This window comes from Penicillium samsonianum, assembly GCF_028829775.1.
Source record: "Penicillium samsonianum strain IBT 33392 chromosome Unknown utg000005l_segment0_segment0, whole genome shotgun sequence".
Classification (NCBI taxonomy): Eukaryota; Fungi; Ascomycota; class Eurotiomycetes; order Eurotiales; family Aspergillaceae; genus Penicillium; species Penicillium samsonianum.
Window position 1 is genome coordinate 761,773 of NW_026643263.1, and position 14,438 is coordinate 776,210.

The 14,438-nt window shown below is 48.9% G+C and overlaps 6 protein-coding genes across 6 annotated transcripts; 3 read left to right on the top strand and 3 right to left on the bottom strand.

Annotated features, from left to right (window-relative positions):
• Window positions 1-681: 681 nt before the first annotated feature.
• On the top strand, window positions 682-1,579 carry N7471_009191 (OPA3 family protein; the record flags this gene model as incomplete). Its single annotated transcript, XM_057281910.1, has 2 exons — window positions 682-741; window positions 797-1,579. 2 exons carry the CDS (start codon window positions 682-684, stop codon window positions 1,577-1,579), a joined length of 843 nt encoding a protein of 280 aa, XP_057132793.1.
• A 321-nt stretch (window positions 1,580-1,900) lies between these two features.
• Window positions 1,901-2,925, top strand: N7471_009192 (uncharacterized protein; the record flags this gene model as incomplete). Its single annotated transcript, XM_057281911.1, has 4 exons — window positions 1,901-2,177; window positions 2,229-2,261; window positions 2,313-2,710; window positions 2,770-2,925. 4 exons carry the CDS (start codon window positions 1,901-1,903, stop codon window positions 2,923-2,925), a joined length of 864 nt encoding a protein of 287 aa, XP_057132794.1.
• Window positions 2,926-4,130: 1,205 nt separating this feature from the next.
• N7471_009193 (class I myosin myoA) lies at window positions 4,131-8,182 on the top strand (the record flags this gene model as incomplete). The annotated part of the gene is made up of 5 exons (XM_057281912.1): window positions 4,131-4,133; window positions 4,197-4,433; window positions 4,508-4,553; window positions 4,616-7,714; window positions 7,764-8,182. The coding sequence occupies 5 exons, from the start codon at window positions 4,131-4,133 to the stop codon at window positions 8,180-8,182; spliced, it is 3,804 nt and encodes a 1,267-aa protein (XP_057132795.1).
• A 951-nt stretch (window positions 8,183-9,133) lies between these two features.
• On the bottom strand, window positions 9,134-9,619 carry N7471_009194 (uncharacterized protein; the record flags this gene model as incomplete). The annotated part of the gene is made up of 2 exons (XM_057281913.1): window positions 9,134-9,480; window positions 9,532-9,619. 2 exons carry the CDS (start codon window positions 9,617-9,619, stop codon window positions 9,134-9,136), a joined length of 435 nt encoding a protein of 144 aa, XP_057132796.1.
• Window positions 9,620-10,537: 918 nt separating this feature from the next.
• On the bottom strand, window positions 10,538-12,223 carry N7471_009195 (cytochrome P450; the record flags this gene model as incomplete). Its single annotated transcript, XM_057281914.1, has 4 exons — window positions 10,538-10,691; window positions 10,749-10,912; window positions 10,977-12,095; window positions 12,161-12,223. 4 exons carry the CDS (start codon window positions 12,221-12,223, stop codon window positions 10,538-10,540), a joined length of 1,500 nt encoding a protein of 499 aa, XP_057132797.1.
• A 620-nt stretch (window positions 12,224-12,843) lies between these two features.
• Window positions 12,844-14,280, bottom strand: N7471_009196 (uncharacterized protein; the record flags this gene model as incomplete). Its single annotated transcript, XM_057281915.1, has 1 exon — window positions 12,844-14,280. The coding sequence occupies one exon, from the start codon at window positions 14,278-14,280 to the stop codon at window positions 12,844-12,846; it is 1,437 nt and encodes a 478-aa protein (XP_057132798.1).
• Between the last annotated feature and the right edge of the window lie 158 nt (window positions 14,281-14,438).

The window sequence follows — 14,438 nt, forward strand, 5'->3', positions numbered from 1 at the left end:
ACATAAGATGATTGGCTATTGGCTGCAGGATGTGACGATTTCAACGGAAAAGCAATATGTATCGGAAAGGGAAGGAAAGGCAATACAACCTTGGAATGTGTACTGTTTATTATTTTGCTTGGAAGGTTTCCGAGCTGTTACACACTTGGCTTTGACCATTGGCTGGAATGAGAACAAGGCTAGCCCTATATGAATGATTAGGCTTTTTCTGGCCCGGTACTATGTACTCCGTTCCGTCTATGGGCATATCGACATATGCCACTGGTGTAGCATATGGTGTATCTAAGCGTCAATTGTTATTCGCACGAACTTTTCTCCGACATAATTTGTGTGAAATATAGTTGGTGTCATGAAGACTAAGAAGCTATATAACTATATACCCCTACGTTCCCGTGCTACTCAACAGTTTTGTTTATCTCCCACATTGAAAGGATAGGGTATATGTAAAAATCGAATACTTCAACAACATGTAATTACACCAAACTCTATGAATCTTCAGTAACCGGGGTTGTTGCTGCCAAGCAAATATTGGAAATAAGCCTCCTATGATCGCTGTATTTGTTGTACCTCGTCGCGGGCGCGCATAGGATGCTGAGTAATCAACACGCGGCGCCCGGGGTCGACCACGGAGGTAAGAAAGTGACTCAAGCTTCCTGTGTTTACTCTCTCTATTTCCCAGCCATGTCGTTAACACTGAAGCTCTCCTCTTTGGCAATCAGGACCCTGTCCAAGCCCATCGCTGTAAGCTTGCATCTCGAGTTCAACCTTGCCAAAATCCATAGACTGACCCACGCAGTCTCAAATCAAAGCCCAGGCCCGTGAACATGAACGGTTTCGCAATGTCTGCGTCTCTATGGCCCAAGCTCTTCACCGATTCGATATGCGTCTCCGACTAGGCTCCCTCCGTGATACTGCCGCCTCACAACGTCAAGCTGCCGCCGCCGCCGAAGCTCGAAAACACAAGCTTTCAAGCCCCACCGTTCGAAACGCCGCCGACACGAAAGCCGCAGAGGACGCAGAGGCCAAGGCCAAGGCTGCGGCAGAAGAGGCAGCCAAACCCCACCACTATCGTATCCGTCCCCTTTCCGAGTCTAAAGCTATCGAGTCCGGTGCCAACTTCATCTCCGAATCCTTCCTCTTCCTTGTTGCTGGAGGCCTGATTCTCTTTGAGTCATGGCGGTCACGGAATAAGGAAAGCACACGGCGAGAAGGCGTGGAGGGAAGATTGGCAGATCTGGAACAATCCGAAAAGGCGGCACGTGAAGCTCTGGTGGCACTAGAAAAGGAGCTGCTCCAGCTAAGAGCGAAGCACGGCGACTTGCCCAAGTTGTCTACCAAGAGGATTCTGTCCCCTGAGATCTATGAACAAGACCCAGAGCCGGATATGCCAGAAGTCGCACAGGGGTGGCTCTCCCGCATTTCCTCGTACATTTCCTTCGGTCAAAGCGCCGAGAAGACGACCGAGTCTGCGCCGAATACCCAGCCCACAACAGAAAAGGCTGCGTCGACAACCCAGACCCAGGAACAGTCTGCTGCATCGGCTGGTCAGAGGCCATCATCTGCATCGACAAGCTCGTGATTGGTGGTTGATTGATATTCGTATCATACCTAGCGATATCCTATTATATAAGGTTAGGCGTGCATTTGCTTTTACATTCGGCCAAGATACCCCATTGAAAAGACCACTGGAAATATTACAAGGAGTTGTTTTGACTTCAAGAGTAGGGGTTGTAAGGCGGAGTCACTTGATGTTCTCTCCGCTCCTTCCCTGAAATGTACATACACACATCACGTCCATAGAGGCAACAACTCTTCTCTTTGGTTATCTTCTCTTTCATCAGTCCTTTGCGCCTGACGCTTCCATTTTCAATCGTTAGGTTTTACTGTTTCTCTCTTTGCTATGTCTGCTCAATCTTTTTCCTCTGACAACAGGCCTCCCTCTCCTTGCTCCGCTGCGAGTCCGCTCAATTCATCAGTGCCATTTATCCCCATATCTATGCTCGCTCCTCGAACAACAGACAGTGACACTCCTCAACCTATTTTAATGTCTACTGTTGCAATGACCACGCCTCCTCCAACGCTCGGTCTTCGCGGTGAATACAACCCAGAACTTCGCAACCGCAATGAATGGGCTAGGCTGGCTGCAACCCTCACTGCTCTGGGAACAATGAAAGAAGGTATAATACTCTCATTCATTTAGTCAACATTTGGCTAAACGTATCGTCTAGCTTCGACGGGGCCCCCGAAAAAAGACTTCAGTTGTAGGTCCCCTTGACTCTCACAAAAGATCCAGCCGTTGACTCTCCTTTAAGCTCTGTGGGCTGCTCGAGATGCCGATTTTAGCTTCGAGCTTGTCTACCAGAACCGAACTCTGTCAACTTTTGATGTCCTCCATCAGATACACTCCATCAAGCTCAATGCGCTATTGTTGACTCCTAGTCAGCTGAACGTAACTACGAGACATCATACTGCGACTGCAATCCAGAAGTTTACTGAAGCTAACAAGAGCTCATTGGGGGTGATTGTGTACTTAATGGATGCGAGCTCGTCGGGTAACGAACAGATCGAGGCAGTGCAGTCTCTCGGCGCACTACACCACGGCCTTTCGTTGGGCTTCGCAGAACCGCCCCCCGTCCTTGTTGTGTCTGATGCTTCCTACCTTCTGGATTGCATAGGCGCTTACATGAAGAGTGTCTCTCGGGCAAACCCTGTGGGTTATAGTGACAAGGCTTGCTTTGTGTTGGTCATTTGCTAATATATCATGATTAGATTCCAGCCAACACCCCTGGAGATAAACCATTGTGGTCTAAATCGCCTACGCCTGCGCCTACATCGTTTCCACCTACCTCGTTTCCGCCTACCTCGTTTCCGCCTACATCCTTTCCGCCTTCAAAAATTTCGTTTTCAGCCCAGGACAAAAAGTGAGGCTCTAGGTACATGCATTGCAGAAGACTGGTCGCTTTTCAAGAGAGAATGTCTTTGATCGTTGCACCTGGCAACGAAATGTTCTATGAACGAGGGATGAGCCTTTTTCTTGACTGAACATTTATGAATACCAATACCACCCAATCCACATCGTCATATTCTTTCATCGGCTTTGTTGGTGCTGTCTCCCACTGGATGTTTGTTCTGCTGCACCGGGGACCACACAAAACTAATCTGTTTCATTCTTCATGAGTTTCGTGGACGATGTTGAATCCTGATGTTGTGAGTCTTATTTTAACCAGTATGGATATAAATGTATGCTATTTTCATCCACAACTTTACTTCCACTCTATCACTATCATATGATTACCTTCAGGTCATTGCCATTGATTTGGCTTCCCTTCATACTATATCCCTTGTGTTCATGAAACACTGCTTCTCTGGATCATAGTAAGCGCATTGATTTACTCACCTACTAATTGTCCATTCACAACCGCGTGAAATGGGGAGACCCTTGTGACATCAGCGGACGACCTCCGCGGCACTCTCGAATCTACTAGGCTGCAAATCGATTTTCTTGTTGGATGGCTAAGAGAGCAAGTCTAATTCGCAGAATTTAAGCTACATAGTTGAAGAATGAACAGCGAAATTCCATGCCAAATCGAGAGTACAAGTCATAGATGATTTCATGGCTTCAAGTAATCTGTGGTGGTCTGGGCATGTCAATCAAAGTTGCGGTTAGGCAGGAGTATATTTGTCCCAAGGGTTATGCCCAATGACGTCGGTGCATCTATTCTTAACCGCACGAGCCACAAGCCTTGACGCGCGTGGCTGACCAAGAAGGCTAGAAAAAAAGAATTGCCATGGAACAAAAATTAAATCGAGCAATAAGAATGGCCCGTATCAAAAAGGATCATTCTTAGTAACCGGATAAATTGACCTTCAATTCGCCCCCTGAGGCAGCAACGGAACCAAAAGAAACCCTTTTGTGGCGCAGCTGTTTGCTTCGGTTTGACTTGTTGTACGTAAGTCCGCCCAGTCACTTCCCTCTTACAATTACCTAGAAGGACCTAGAATTGGTTACTATTTCCTATTCACTCTCAATTCCTGACTCCTAGCTTGTCACTAGAATTACCCCATTCGGTTGACAGGTCAGATTTCACATTTGTCGCCTGGGCGCAAGATCCCCGAGAGGTTGACACAAGATGGTAGGTGGCCTACTTGCGCAATGACCAGATAAGATCCAAACTGACCCTGTGATTGCGGTATAGGGCCAGTCACGACGCCCTGTTGGCGGAGAAAAGAAGAGCCGCTTTGGGCGCTCCAAAGCAGTCGCAGATGTCGGCGATGGCCGGCAAGCGGGGGGAAAGCCGCAGGTCAGGAAGGCCGCCTTCGAGAGCAGCAAGAAGAAGGAGATCGGCGTGTCAGATCTTACGCTACTCAGCAAGATTTCCAACGAGGCCATCAACGATAATCTGAAGCTCCGGTTCGAGCATGACGAGATTTATGTAAGGGATCGCTCTTGCACGCGGACTGCGGGGTTGTGCGCGAACACGAGTACAGGCTAACGGCAGACTACTAGACTTATATTGGCCATGTGTTGGTCTCAGTGAATCCTTTCCGAGACTGTAAGTTGCTCCGCGAAGAGAATTCGGTTTCCTGTTTGCTAACTGACTTGCGATCATCACAGTGGGCATCTACACAGATAATGTGCTCGATTCGTATCGAGGCAAGAACCGCCTCGAAGTCCCTCCCCATGTATTCGGAGTCGCCGAGTCCGCATACTACAACATGAAATCATACAAGGACAACCAGTGTGTCATCATTTCTGGAGAGTCCGGTGCCGGAAAGACCGAGGCCGCGAAGCGGATCATGCAATACATTGCCAGTGTTTCCGGCGGTGGTGATTCGTCTATTCAGCAGACCAAAGAAATGGTATTGGCGACGAACCCGTTGCTGGAATCATTCGGTAATGCGAAGACGCTGCGCAACAACAACTCGTCCCGATTCGGAAAGTACCTAGAATTGGAGTTCAATGCCAATGGTGAGCCGGTGGGAGCCAACATTACGAATTATCTGCTGGAGAAGTCACGAGTTGTGGGACAAATTGCGAATGAGCGAAATTTCCACATCTTCTACCAACTCACAAAGGGTGCCCCACAGAAGTACCGCGACAGCTTCGGTCTTCAGCAACCCCAGTCTTACCTCTATACGAGCCGTTCCAAGTGTTTCGATGTGCCCGGAATCGACGATGTTGCCGAGTTCAAGGATACACTGGATGCGATGAGGGTAATTGGAATGAGCGATTCCGAGCAGGACAATGTGTTCCGCATGCTGGCAGCTATTCTCTGGATTGGAAATGTCCAGTTCAGCGAGGACGACGATGGCAATGCTACTATTAGCGACCAGTCAGTTGTTGATTTCGTCGCCTACCTGCTGGAGGTGGATTCTGCGCAAGTGAACAAGGCTTTGACTATTCGTCTGATGGAGACTGCCCGAGGAGGGCGTAGGGGTTCCGTATACGAGGTGCCACTGAACAGGGTCCAAGCTTCAGCCGTTCGGGACGCTTTGGCCAAGGGAATTTACTTCAATCTGTTCGATTGGATTGTGGAGCGCGTCAACCAGTCACTGACTGCTCGAGGTTCCATCACTAATTCAATTGGTATCCTGGATATTTACGGATTCGAAATCTTCGAGAAGAACTCTTTCGAGCAGCTGTGTATCAACTATGTCAACGAGAAACTGCAGCAGATTTTCATTCAATTGACTCTCAAGGCAGAACAAGATGAGTATGCCCGCGAGCAGATCAAGTGGACCCCTATTGAGTACTTTGACAACAAGGTGGTGTGCTCGTTGATCGAGGACAAGCGCCCTCCTGGTGTTTTCGCCGCTTTGAACGATGCCTGTGCAACTGCCCATGCCGATTCCGGTGCGGCGGATCAGACTTTCGTTGGCAGGCTCAACTTCCTGTCCCAGAACCCCAACTTCGAAGGTCGCCAGGGTCAATTCATCATCAAGCACTACGCTGGTGATGTCAGCTACGCTGTGGAGGGAATGACAGATAAGAACAAGGATCAGCTGTTGAAGGACTTGTTGAACCTTGCCCAATCTAGCAGCAACGAATTCGTCCATTCGCTGTTCCCCGACCAGGTCAACCAGGATGACAAGCGTCGCCCACCTACCGCCGGTGACAAGATCAAGGCATCCGCGAATGACCTTGTGGCCACGCTCATGAAGGCGCAGCCATCTTATATCCGTACCATCAAACCCAACGATAACAAGGCCCCCAAGGAGTACAACGTCGGCAATGTTCTGCACCAGATCAAGTATCTGGGTCTCCAGGAAAACGTCCGCATTCGACGTGCTGGCTTCGCCTACCGTCAGACCTTCGACAAGTTCACCGAGCGATTCTACCTATTGTCCCCGAAGACTTCCTATGCTGGTGACTACACATGGACCGGTGATGTGGAATCCGGCGCGAAGCAAATCTTGAAGGATACCCGGATCCCTGCCGAGGAGTACCAGATGGGTATCACGAAAGTTTTCGTCAAGACTCCTGAGACACTGTTCGCACTAGAAGCCATGCGAGACAAATATTGGCACAACATGGCTATCCGCATCCAGCGTGCTTGGAGAAACTATCTCCGGTACCGCATTGAATGTGCGATCCGCATCCAGCGCTTCTGGCGCCGCATGACCGGTGGACTCGAATTCATCAAGATTCGTGATCAGGGACACCAAGTGCTCCAGGGCCGCAAGGAACGCCGGAGAATGAGTCTTCTCGGGTCTCGTCGCTTCCTGGGCGATTATCTTGGTGTCGGGAATACCGGTGGTCCCGGTGAAATGATCCGCAACGGTGCAGGCATCAGCGGTTCAGATGATGTTGTTTTCTCTTGTCGTGCCGAGCTTTTGGTGTCTAAGTTTGGTCGTTCTAGCAAACCTGTTCCCCGGATCCTTGTCTTGACGAGTCGACATGTCTATATCGTTGCACAGAGTATCGAAAACAACCAGCTTGTTATTTCGGCGGAACGAACCGTTCCGGTTGGAGCTATCAAGAGTGTCAGCACCTCGAATCTCAAGGACGACTGGTTCTCGCTGGTTATTGGGGCTCAGGAACCCGACCCGCTAATCAACTGTATCTTTAAAACCGAGTTCTTTACTCATCTCACCACTGTCCTGCGTGGCTCTCTGACTTTGAAGATTGGAGAAACCATCGAATACCATAAGAAGCCTGGCAAGCTGGCGACCGTCAAGGCAGTCAAAGATCCGGCTGCTGGAAACGTCGACAGCTACAAAAGCAGCACAATCCACACCAGTGCTGGTGAGCCTCCTAACTCTGTCTCCAAACCTACACCGCGAGCGAAGGCGGTTGCTGCTCGCCCGGTTACCAAGGGCAAGCTACTTCGACCTGGTGGCCCCGGTGGTGGCCCTTCGAAATTGTCTCAGGCTGCTCGCAGACCTGTCCCTGCCGCTCAGCCTCTGCCCCGGTCTACCCCACAGCCTGCCGCGGTACCGCAACCTGCTGCCCAGCCGCGCACTGTGCCTCAGCCACGCATCGTGCCCCAGCCTGTAGCTGCTGCCGCCGCTGTACACTCTCGCAACGAGTCTTATAGCTCCGTGAGGTCTTCTGGCTCCGTGAGGGCACCTCCCCCACCTCCCCCTGCAGCACCTCCTCCAGCCTCGAGAAAGCCCGCCGCAAAGGTCAAGTATGACTATAACAGCGATCGGGCCAATGAGCTTTCCATCATCAAGGGCGAAATTGTGGAGATTGTATCCAAGGAAGGAAATGGTACGTACCCATGGCATACTTCATTTTGATCATAACTAACTTGTTCTAGGATGGTGGCTATGTAAGAACACAACAACATCGGCGCAAGGATGGACACCCGAATCCTACCTTGAAGAAGTAGCAGTCGCTCCCGCGCCAAAGCCCATCCCACCCCCACCTCCCATGGCACCCCGCGCAACCCCCAGCCCTATTCCAAACGGCGTTGGAGCCGCTGCAGCCGCCAAGACCAAGCCCGCCCCGCCAGCACCCCCAGCCAAGCGTCCCAACATGGCCGGACGCAAACCCGCGCCCCCGCCCGCTCCACGGGATAGCGCCGTGAGCATGCAGTCGGGAGACTCATCAGGCGCCAGCGGCCGCGGCACGCCCAACAGCGCATCAAACGCCAGCCTGGCAGGTGGTTTGGCGGAGGCACTGCGGGCACGACAAAGCGCGATGCAGGGCAAACACGACGACGATGATGAGTGGTAGAGTTGAGAAGTGCATTGTTTATGGTCGGTCGCGGTGTTGGACATTTCTGCGCTTAGCGTTGACCTTTTGCGTTTGTTTTCGTTTGTGAGGGCCCGTGGCATGTGCATGTACAGGTCAGCGAGTCATTTTTTTTCTCCCCTTGTCATTACATTCTGCAGTAGAGCCGAGTTCAATATATACCGTTTCGCGCGAATCAAAATCATACGGAAGGTTATCATCATGTCGTTCTGGATGCTATTCATATCTCGCACTACAATAACATGCACATATGTTCCATGGTACATATAGTTATGCTAGCCTGCACATATATCACTGCGGCGAGTGGTGTGGGTAAATGATATCAACATCCAACCAATTCCGCACCTCCTTTCATGCCTTTAAACAGAACATCCATCTTGGCGTGTTGGGGCAAAACAGTAGTTTCCATACAGATCTAGCAACGATGATCAAAAATAAACAGCCAATTATCTTCAGAGCCCACAAGGGTGGCACGAAGCCCTCGTTCAGACTTGACAGATTGCCTAGCATTGTTCTCCGTATCAGTGAAGAAGAAAAAGCCTAGAGTAGTGGTAATTATTTACTCGATTTTCATACGTGGGGTGAAGGAGTAAAGCGAGGCGGGTTGGACTGACGTGAGGGGTGAACGATATGTACTGTTGCCAGTCTTATCTTACTCGTATGTTAGCTATATACATAACCTTGAAATATAATGTCTCTATAACTCTTACTATCTCCCTTCTGGTATAGTCCCCTCTCTTATATAATCACTCAGGTGTAGCGTAAGCCTTGGAGGTCCCTCGGATTTTCTCAAATCTAGAGCTTACACCCGTGGGAGTCATGTATTCCCTAGTCACATCAATTTAGGATGTATATGTAGCGAAGGCTCAACATATATATTGTTGTAAATAGACACATTCTCTCCATTCTCTCCCTTCTCCCTTCTCTCTCTCTTCAATAAAGCCACACGCCATCTTGTTCCAACTTCCCCTCAGCTTCAATCTTTTTCATACATGTCTTGATCCTCTGCACAACATGCTCCGCATACCCCGGCCCCAAAGGCGGCTTGGGCACACTCATATCCATTTTTAACCAAGGGATAGAACTGATCCCCTGGCATGTCTGGCGCATCTCGTCAATTTCCTCATCACCGTATAAAGCCCCTAAAAATACAGCCACGGGTGGTCTGGAATAGTCCATGGTGCCACGATTGGGCTCGTCAGCAGTAGGAGGGGCCTGCACTTGCAGCAAGAGGGGTATCTCGACTGCCCCGGTGGTGCTGCTGGTGACGTTGTGTATAACTACGGATGATGTTAGTTCTTGGTTTTAAGGAAGGGCTGTGTTTTCCCTACTTTCATACTCGGGTAAGTAGAGAGGTTTGACGGCGTTGAAAATTTGCGGGTTGGCGCCGCCACAGGCGATAACTGGTAGAGGTGACATGATGGGTTCGATTAATTTCCTATTGGAAGAGTGGACTGAAAAATAGACATTATCCAATGGGGATTACAGGTGTATATATACTCGTGAGCGAGTGGTTAGGTATACCCGTGGACACTGATGGTGGCTGGGCGGACCAAAGCTGAACTTTGCTGACGTGGTGGATTCAATCCCCACCTGGAAGACATTATCCTGCACATGTGTCTATATAGAGGCATGTACGGGGTAGAGTCTACCACTTCCTGAAAACAAAGAGCCTTGTGGAGGCCTGTGGCTTCAATGCCCTTGGAGTGATAGGTCAAAACCAGAGCAGGAAAAGCCAAGCAAAATTAAAAGCGCATAGAATGCAACAACAGAGTTGCGTAAGAGGCCCGAGCCCAAAAGAAATTCCGGAGAATACCGCCTGAAAACTTTAGAGCGGAGACGGGCTGTGCATGTAAATACGAGCCCCTGCTGTTTGACTGGTTCATTATACATCCTTGGAAAGCTTATACAGACTGACCCATTAGTATTTGGAATTGCAGGACTCATCCGCGAAGGAATACTAATTATGCTAACCAACCAAAAAAGGAGATTATATCTTCCTGCAAAATATATCTTACGTGAGACTGCCAAATGTTAAGGTCGAGAAGGTGACAGGACTACTCCGAACCGGATTCTGAGCCAGAGCTTGTTGAAGGGAATGCGACGTCGGCTTTCTTTCAAAGAAATGATGAGGAGGAAGAGCGACCATCATTGAACACTATTATAGATGCGAAGAACATTCCGGTACGAAGATTGAAAGTCTCAAAGGAGTGTGGAATGTTGTGGCTATACTATGCAAGACAGGATATGCTCCTACGTCAATGTCTGCTTCCAACCGATGGATAGAGATATAGAGTCGGATAAGCCAATTTCAAGATTCTTCTGAGCCATGTTTCTTTATTTTCTCGCCTCCAGCTGAACCATCAAATCGTGTTTCTCCCACAGAAAGAATGTTTTCTGTTTTTCCCAACCAATAGACTCAGGGAGAAGAGAAAGCTCAAAGTTATACAGCACCTTGGCCAGGATGAGACGCATTTCATGGTATGCCAGACTATTCGATCATTAGCTACTTTAGAACCAGCATTCGGAGAGCAGGATGAGGCCATACTTCTTTCCAAGGCAGTTGCGAGGACCGAATGAAAATGGTTGGAGTGCAGCTTTATCATCAGTGGCAAAGTCATCGCTAATCCAACGCTCAGGGATGAACTGATTGGGCAGCCTGAAATTTCGAGCGTTGTGATAGGTAGCCCAGTGATTAACCGAAAGCACGGTCTATTATATCATTCAAGTATTAGAAACGAACCATCGCAAATACGGACCAAAAGAAAGTAAATACCTTTCCTGGGATATGTTCTCCACAGACAAGCAATCCCTCATCAGGAACAACGCGAGGCAGACCAGCTGGAACTGGAGGGTAGATGCGCAACCCTTCCCCAATGCACGCATTGAGATATGTCATATGCTCCAGAGCTCTCATTTCAATATCAGAGTCTTTCTTAAAAGTCCCACGAACTTCCTCTACTAGGATCTTCATCTTTTCAGGCATCATCAGGAGGTGATAGAGCAAACCGCTTAGCGCAGTTGCAGTAGTTTCGGTACCTGCAGCCATGAATACATGTGAGTTGGCATACATCTCTGTGCGACTAATAAGGAGGTCCTCCTTTTGGCTCATGACAATGCCCCAGATATCAGGCTTTTGCAGCGTATGGTTGCCATCGATCCTTTTGTCAACGCGCTGCTGTGAGGCCTCACAATGAGCGAGGCTTTGCTGCTTCATTTTCTTCGGAATAAGCATTTGAGCAATGGGAGCGATCAAAGGGGCGTAGCGTCCAATTCTGCGAAAAGCGTTGGTTTTTATACTGCCGAAAACTGCGGACACCCAATTGCTGTTCCCAGTTCCAGCTAACAGATTCAAGGAGTCACCGAAGGTCAAATCTCCCATGATATCAAAAGTCGTTAGATTGAACATGCGGACCATATTGATTTTCACCTTGGGGTCCTCCTTGATCGTTTTATGGAGGTTATCAACTAAACTGTCCGCATATCCACAGATCAAAGACTGCTGTTCTCGAAGCGCCCGATCAGAAAAGGCGTGCGAGAAGTTGCGGCGAAAACGGGAGTGATCCGTTCCGATGCTCCGGAAGATGTCTGGGGCTCCGTTGAATGATGGACCGTAGAATCGAGGGTCTTTCTCTGTAACTGGTTTTCCTACTGCGGCATGGCCATAGATTCCCTTCCACGCCTCGCCAGTCGCATAGCTCAGCTCATCTGGGGAGACACGGACTACATCACCGTGTGTAGTATGTAGTCCATTGATCCACTCATGCAGGTCGCCTTTGAAGGTATGGTAGAGGTGAGGTATCCGTGATATAGCTGCGAACTTTGGTCCGGGATATTTGCTAAGATGGTTGACAAAGACTTGGTAGTATGCATAAGAAACTAATATCAGTAGAATCTAACCAGAAGATGTTAGCGACACAGGCTTAATAGAATCGAGTAAAGTAGAAGTAGTAAGCGTACCGAAATGGCGATGACCGAAATGTAGTGTTCATGATTCAAACTTGAAGCGGATTGAAGGAGCATCTTGGATTACGAGGATGTTCTTCTGGGCCAAAATGAATATTCTAGGATGGCAGGAAAGTAGAAAAGACTTGGAACATAATAGCGTATTTCACAAGCGAGTGGTCTATCCCACCGTGGGGTAGACCACTTGCTTGTGAAATATGATATATCAACAACTGGACTTTGTTCCCATTTTGATTCTGAAATGTGCAGGCTCTTTCCTGCATTGTTATTATCGCACTAACACTTGACACGTTTGTGCTTGCAAGGATGTATGCCGTAATTACAGCAGACTATGAGGGGGTAAATGCACATTTACAATTTCGGAATTGATCTACGTGTTGCCGATCTATGTTTACAATTGAGACGGGAGTGGCGTATCCCATTAATGCATAACTCTCCCCTTGAGATATTTTGAATGCACTCAATATAGAATATTGCTTACCCAGCGCTAATCATGCTGTTGGCCAGCGACTGGAGCTTTCGGTCTTTCGGGATTTCTCAAGGAACACATCAAGAGCAAGTCTCAATTTCAGGTAGATATGGCTTATGTACCTAGGAGATGCATTGATACTTGAAATCCATTGATGTTGCTTGTCCTTCTTCATGCGCTTCTCTTTTCTAAATAATTCAATCAAATCTCACCAGGATGGGGGAATCCAGTAATCCTCCCAGGCGCCATGATCTGCATCCTGGAACATATCGATCCCTCCCTCAACGCCATTTTCGCCCACTGTCCACACGCCACTTTCGATCAATTCAGTCCATCGATCAAACAGCCTCTCCAATCTCTGCGCCCGGTGCTCTCCGCCAAACGGGTGAAAAACGCCATGCTGGAAAAGCTGCGTGAATGAGCCAGATGGCACTAGAGTTCCATCACTCCGCCTAGCTCCATCCTCGTCGGCAAGATTCGGTCGTAGTGCGAATGGGAGTAGAAGGCAGAATCCAGTTTCTTCAGAATCGTATTCGAATCGATTGACCGTTGTACTATATAATCCCGTGGGAACAGGATCACCTTCGTTGAATGGCACATCATTTCTCGACCCAAAGAACAAACGATGAATTTCTTCGTTGAAACTGATCGTGCGGCTATCATCCGCAGATGCAAAGAGCAGGAATGACGGCACATCCCTGCCCTGACCTTCCGCGTTAAACATCTGACGCGCTGTGAAGGCTTCCTTGTCGTGCGGAACCTCCAGGCCAGGCGTGACTAGCTTAAAACGTGGGGTCCTCACTCGGGTCAGAAAAGAGCGAATAAAGCACACCTTTGGCACTAAAGCCGCATCGAGCTCTGCATCGGTAAAAAATGGGGCATCCCGGGATATTGGCAAAACAGACTGCATGCGTGATTCGATCGCTTCCGTGTAGCGGTCCATCGCAGCAACCGTACTATCAATTTGAGCAGCGCAGTATGGGTACCAACACCATAATCCAATTTGATGTCGCGAATTCGCTTCTTCATCGGACAAGTCTCTCTCGTTCCGTGGATCGGCCGTGATTTTTCCCATTCGGAGCATATGGATCCATTGGGTAAGAATCGTCTCTAGAGGAAACCACATATCCCAATGTTCAGCAACAGGCTCAATACTTTCTGAATTCTCCATGGTCAATGGGAATGAGGCACGATGGTTCAGCTGGTCGTAGAGAACACCAAGACAGTGGGAGCCTAGATAGGGAGTTGTGTCGTAAATGACCACAAACCGCTCTTTATCCTCGAAATCGTTGTCTTCGAGGGGGAAAGACTCGTCGGCAAGTTCCATTCGAAGCCTGCTGACCCAGTAGAAGAATCCCGGTGTGGGATTATAGATTGAATCAAGGAATGAGTTTAATGATGGGTCAAGCCGAGCGCGAATGGCATCAATATTCTCGTTCGGCTGGTTGAAGAACCATGACTCGCTGGCTAGGGCGTTGAGATCGGGCGTATTTGTTCCATTGCGGGCCATGTAGGCATATGCGACCAGGTAGTTGTGCAATCTAGCGCAGCGTTGAAAATCGAGTGTATCTTCATCGCGCGCTGGATTCTCGTCTGACACAAGAGCATCTTCGATGTCAAGGATCTGTTCTGGCGTGGTGTTCATGATGAGGGGTGAGGGGCAAGAAAACAGTCTGTGACAGTCGAGTATGGACGGATGTCTGGTTTTATAATTACGGATACACATAAGCAGTTAGACCGGTGTCTCCAAATGCCCGAAACATGGTATGGTATTGTAGGTACGGTATATCAGTACTAGCACAA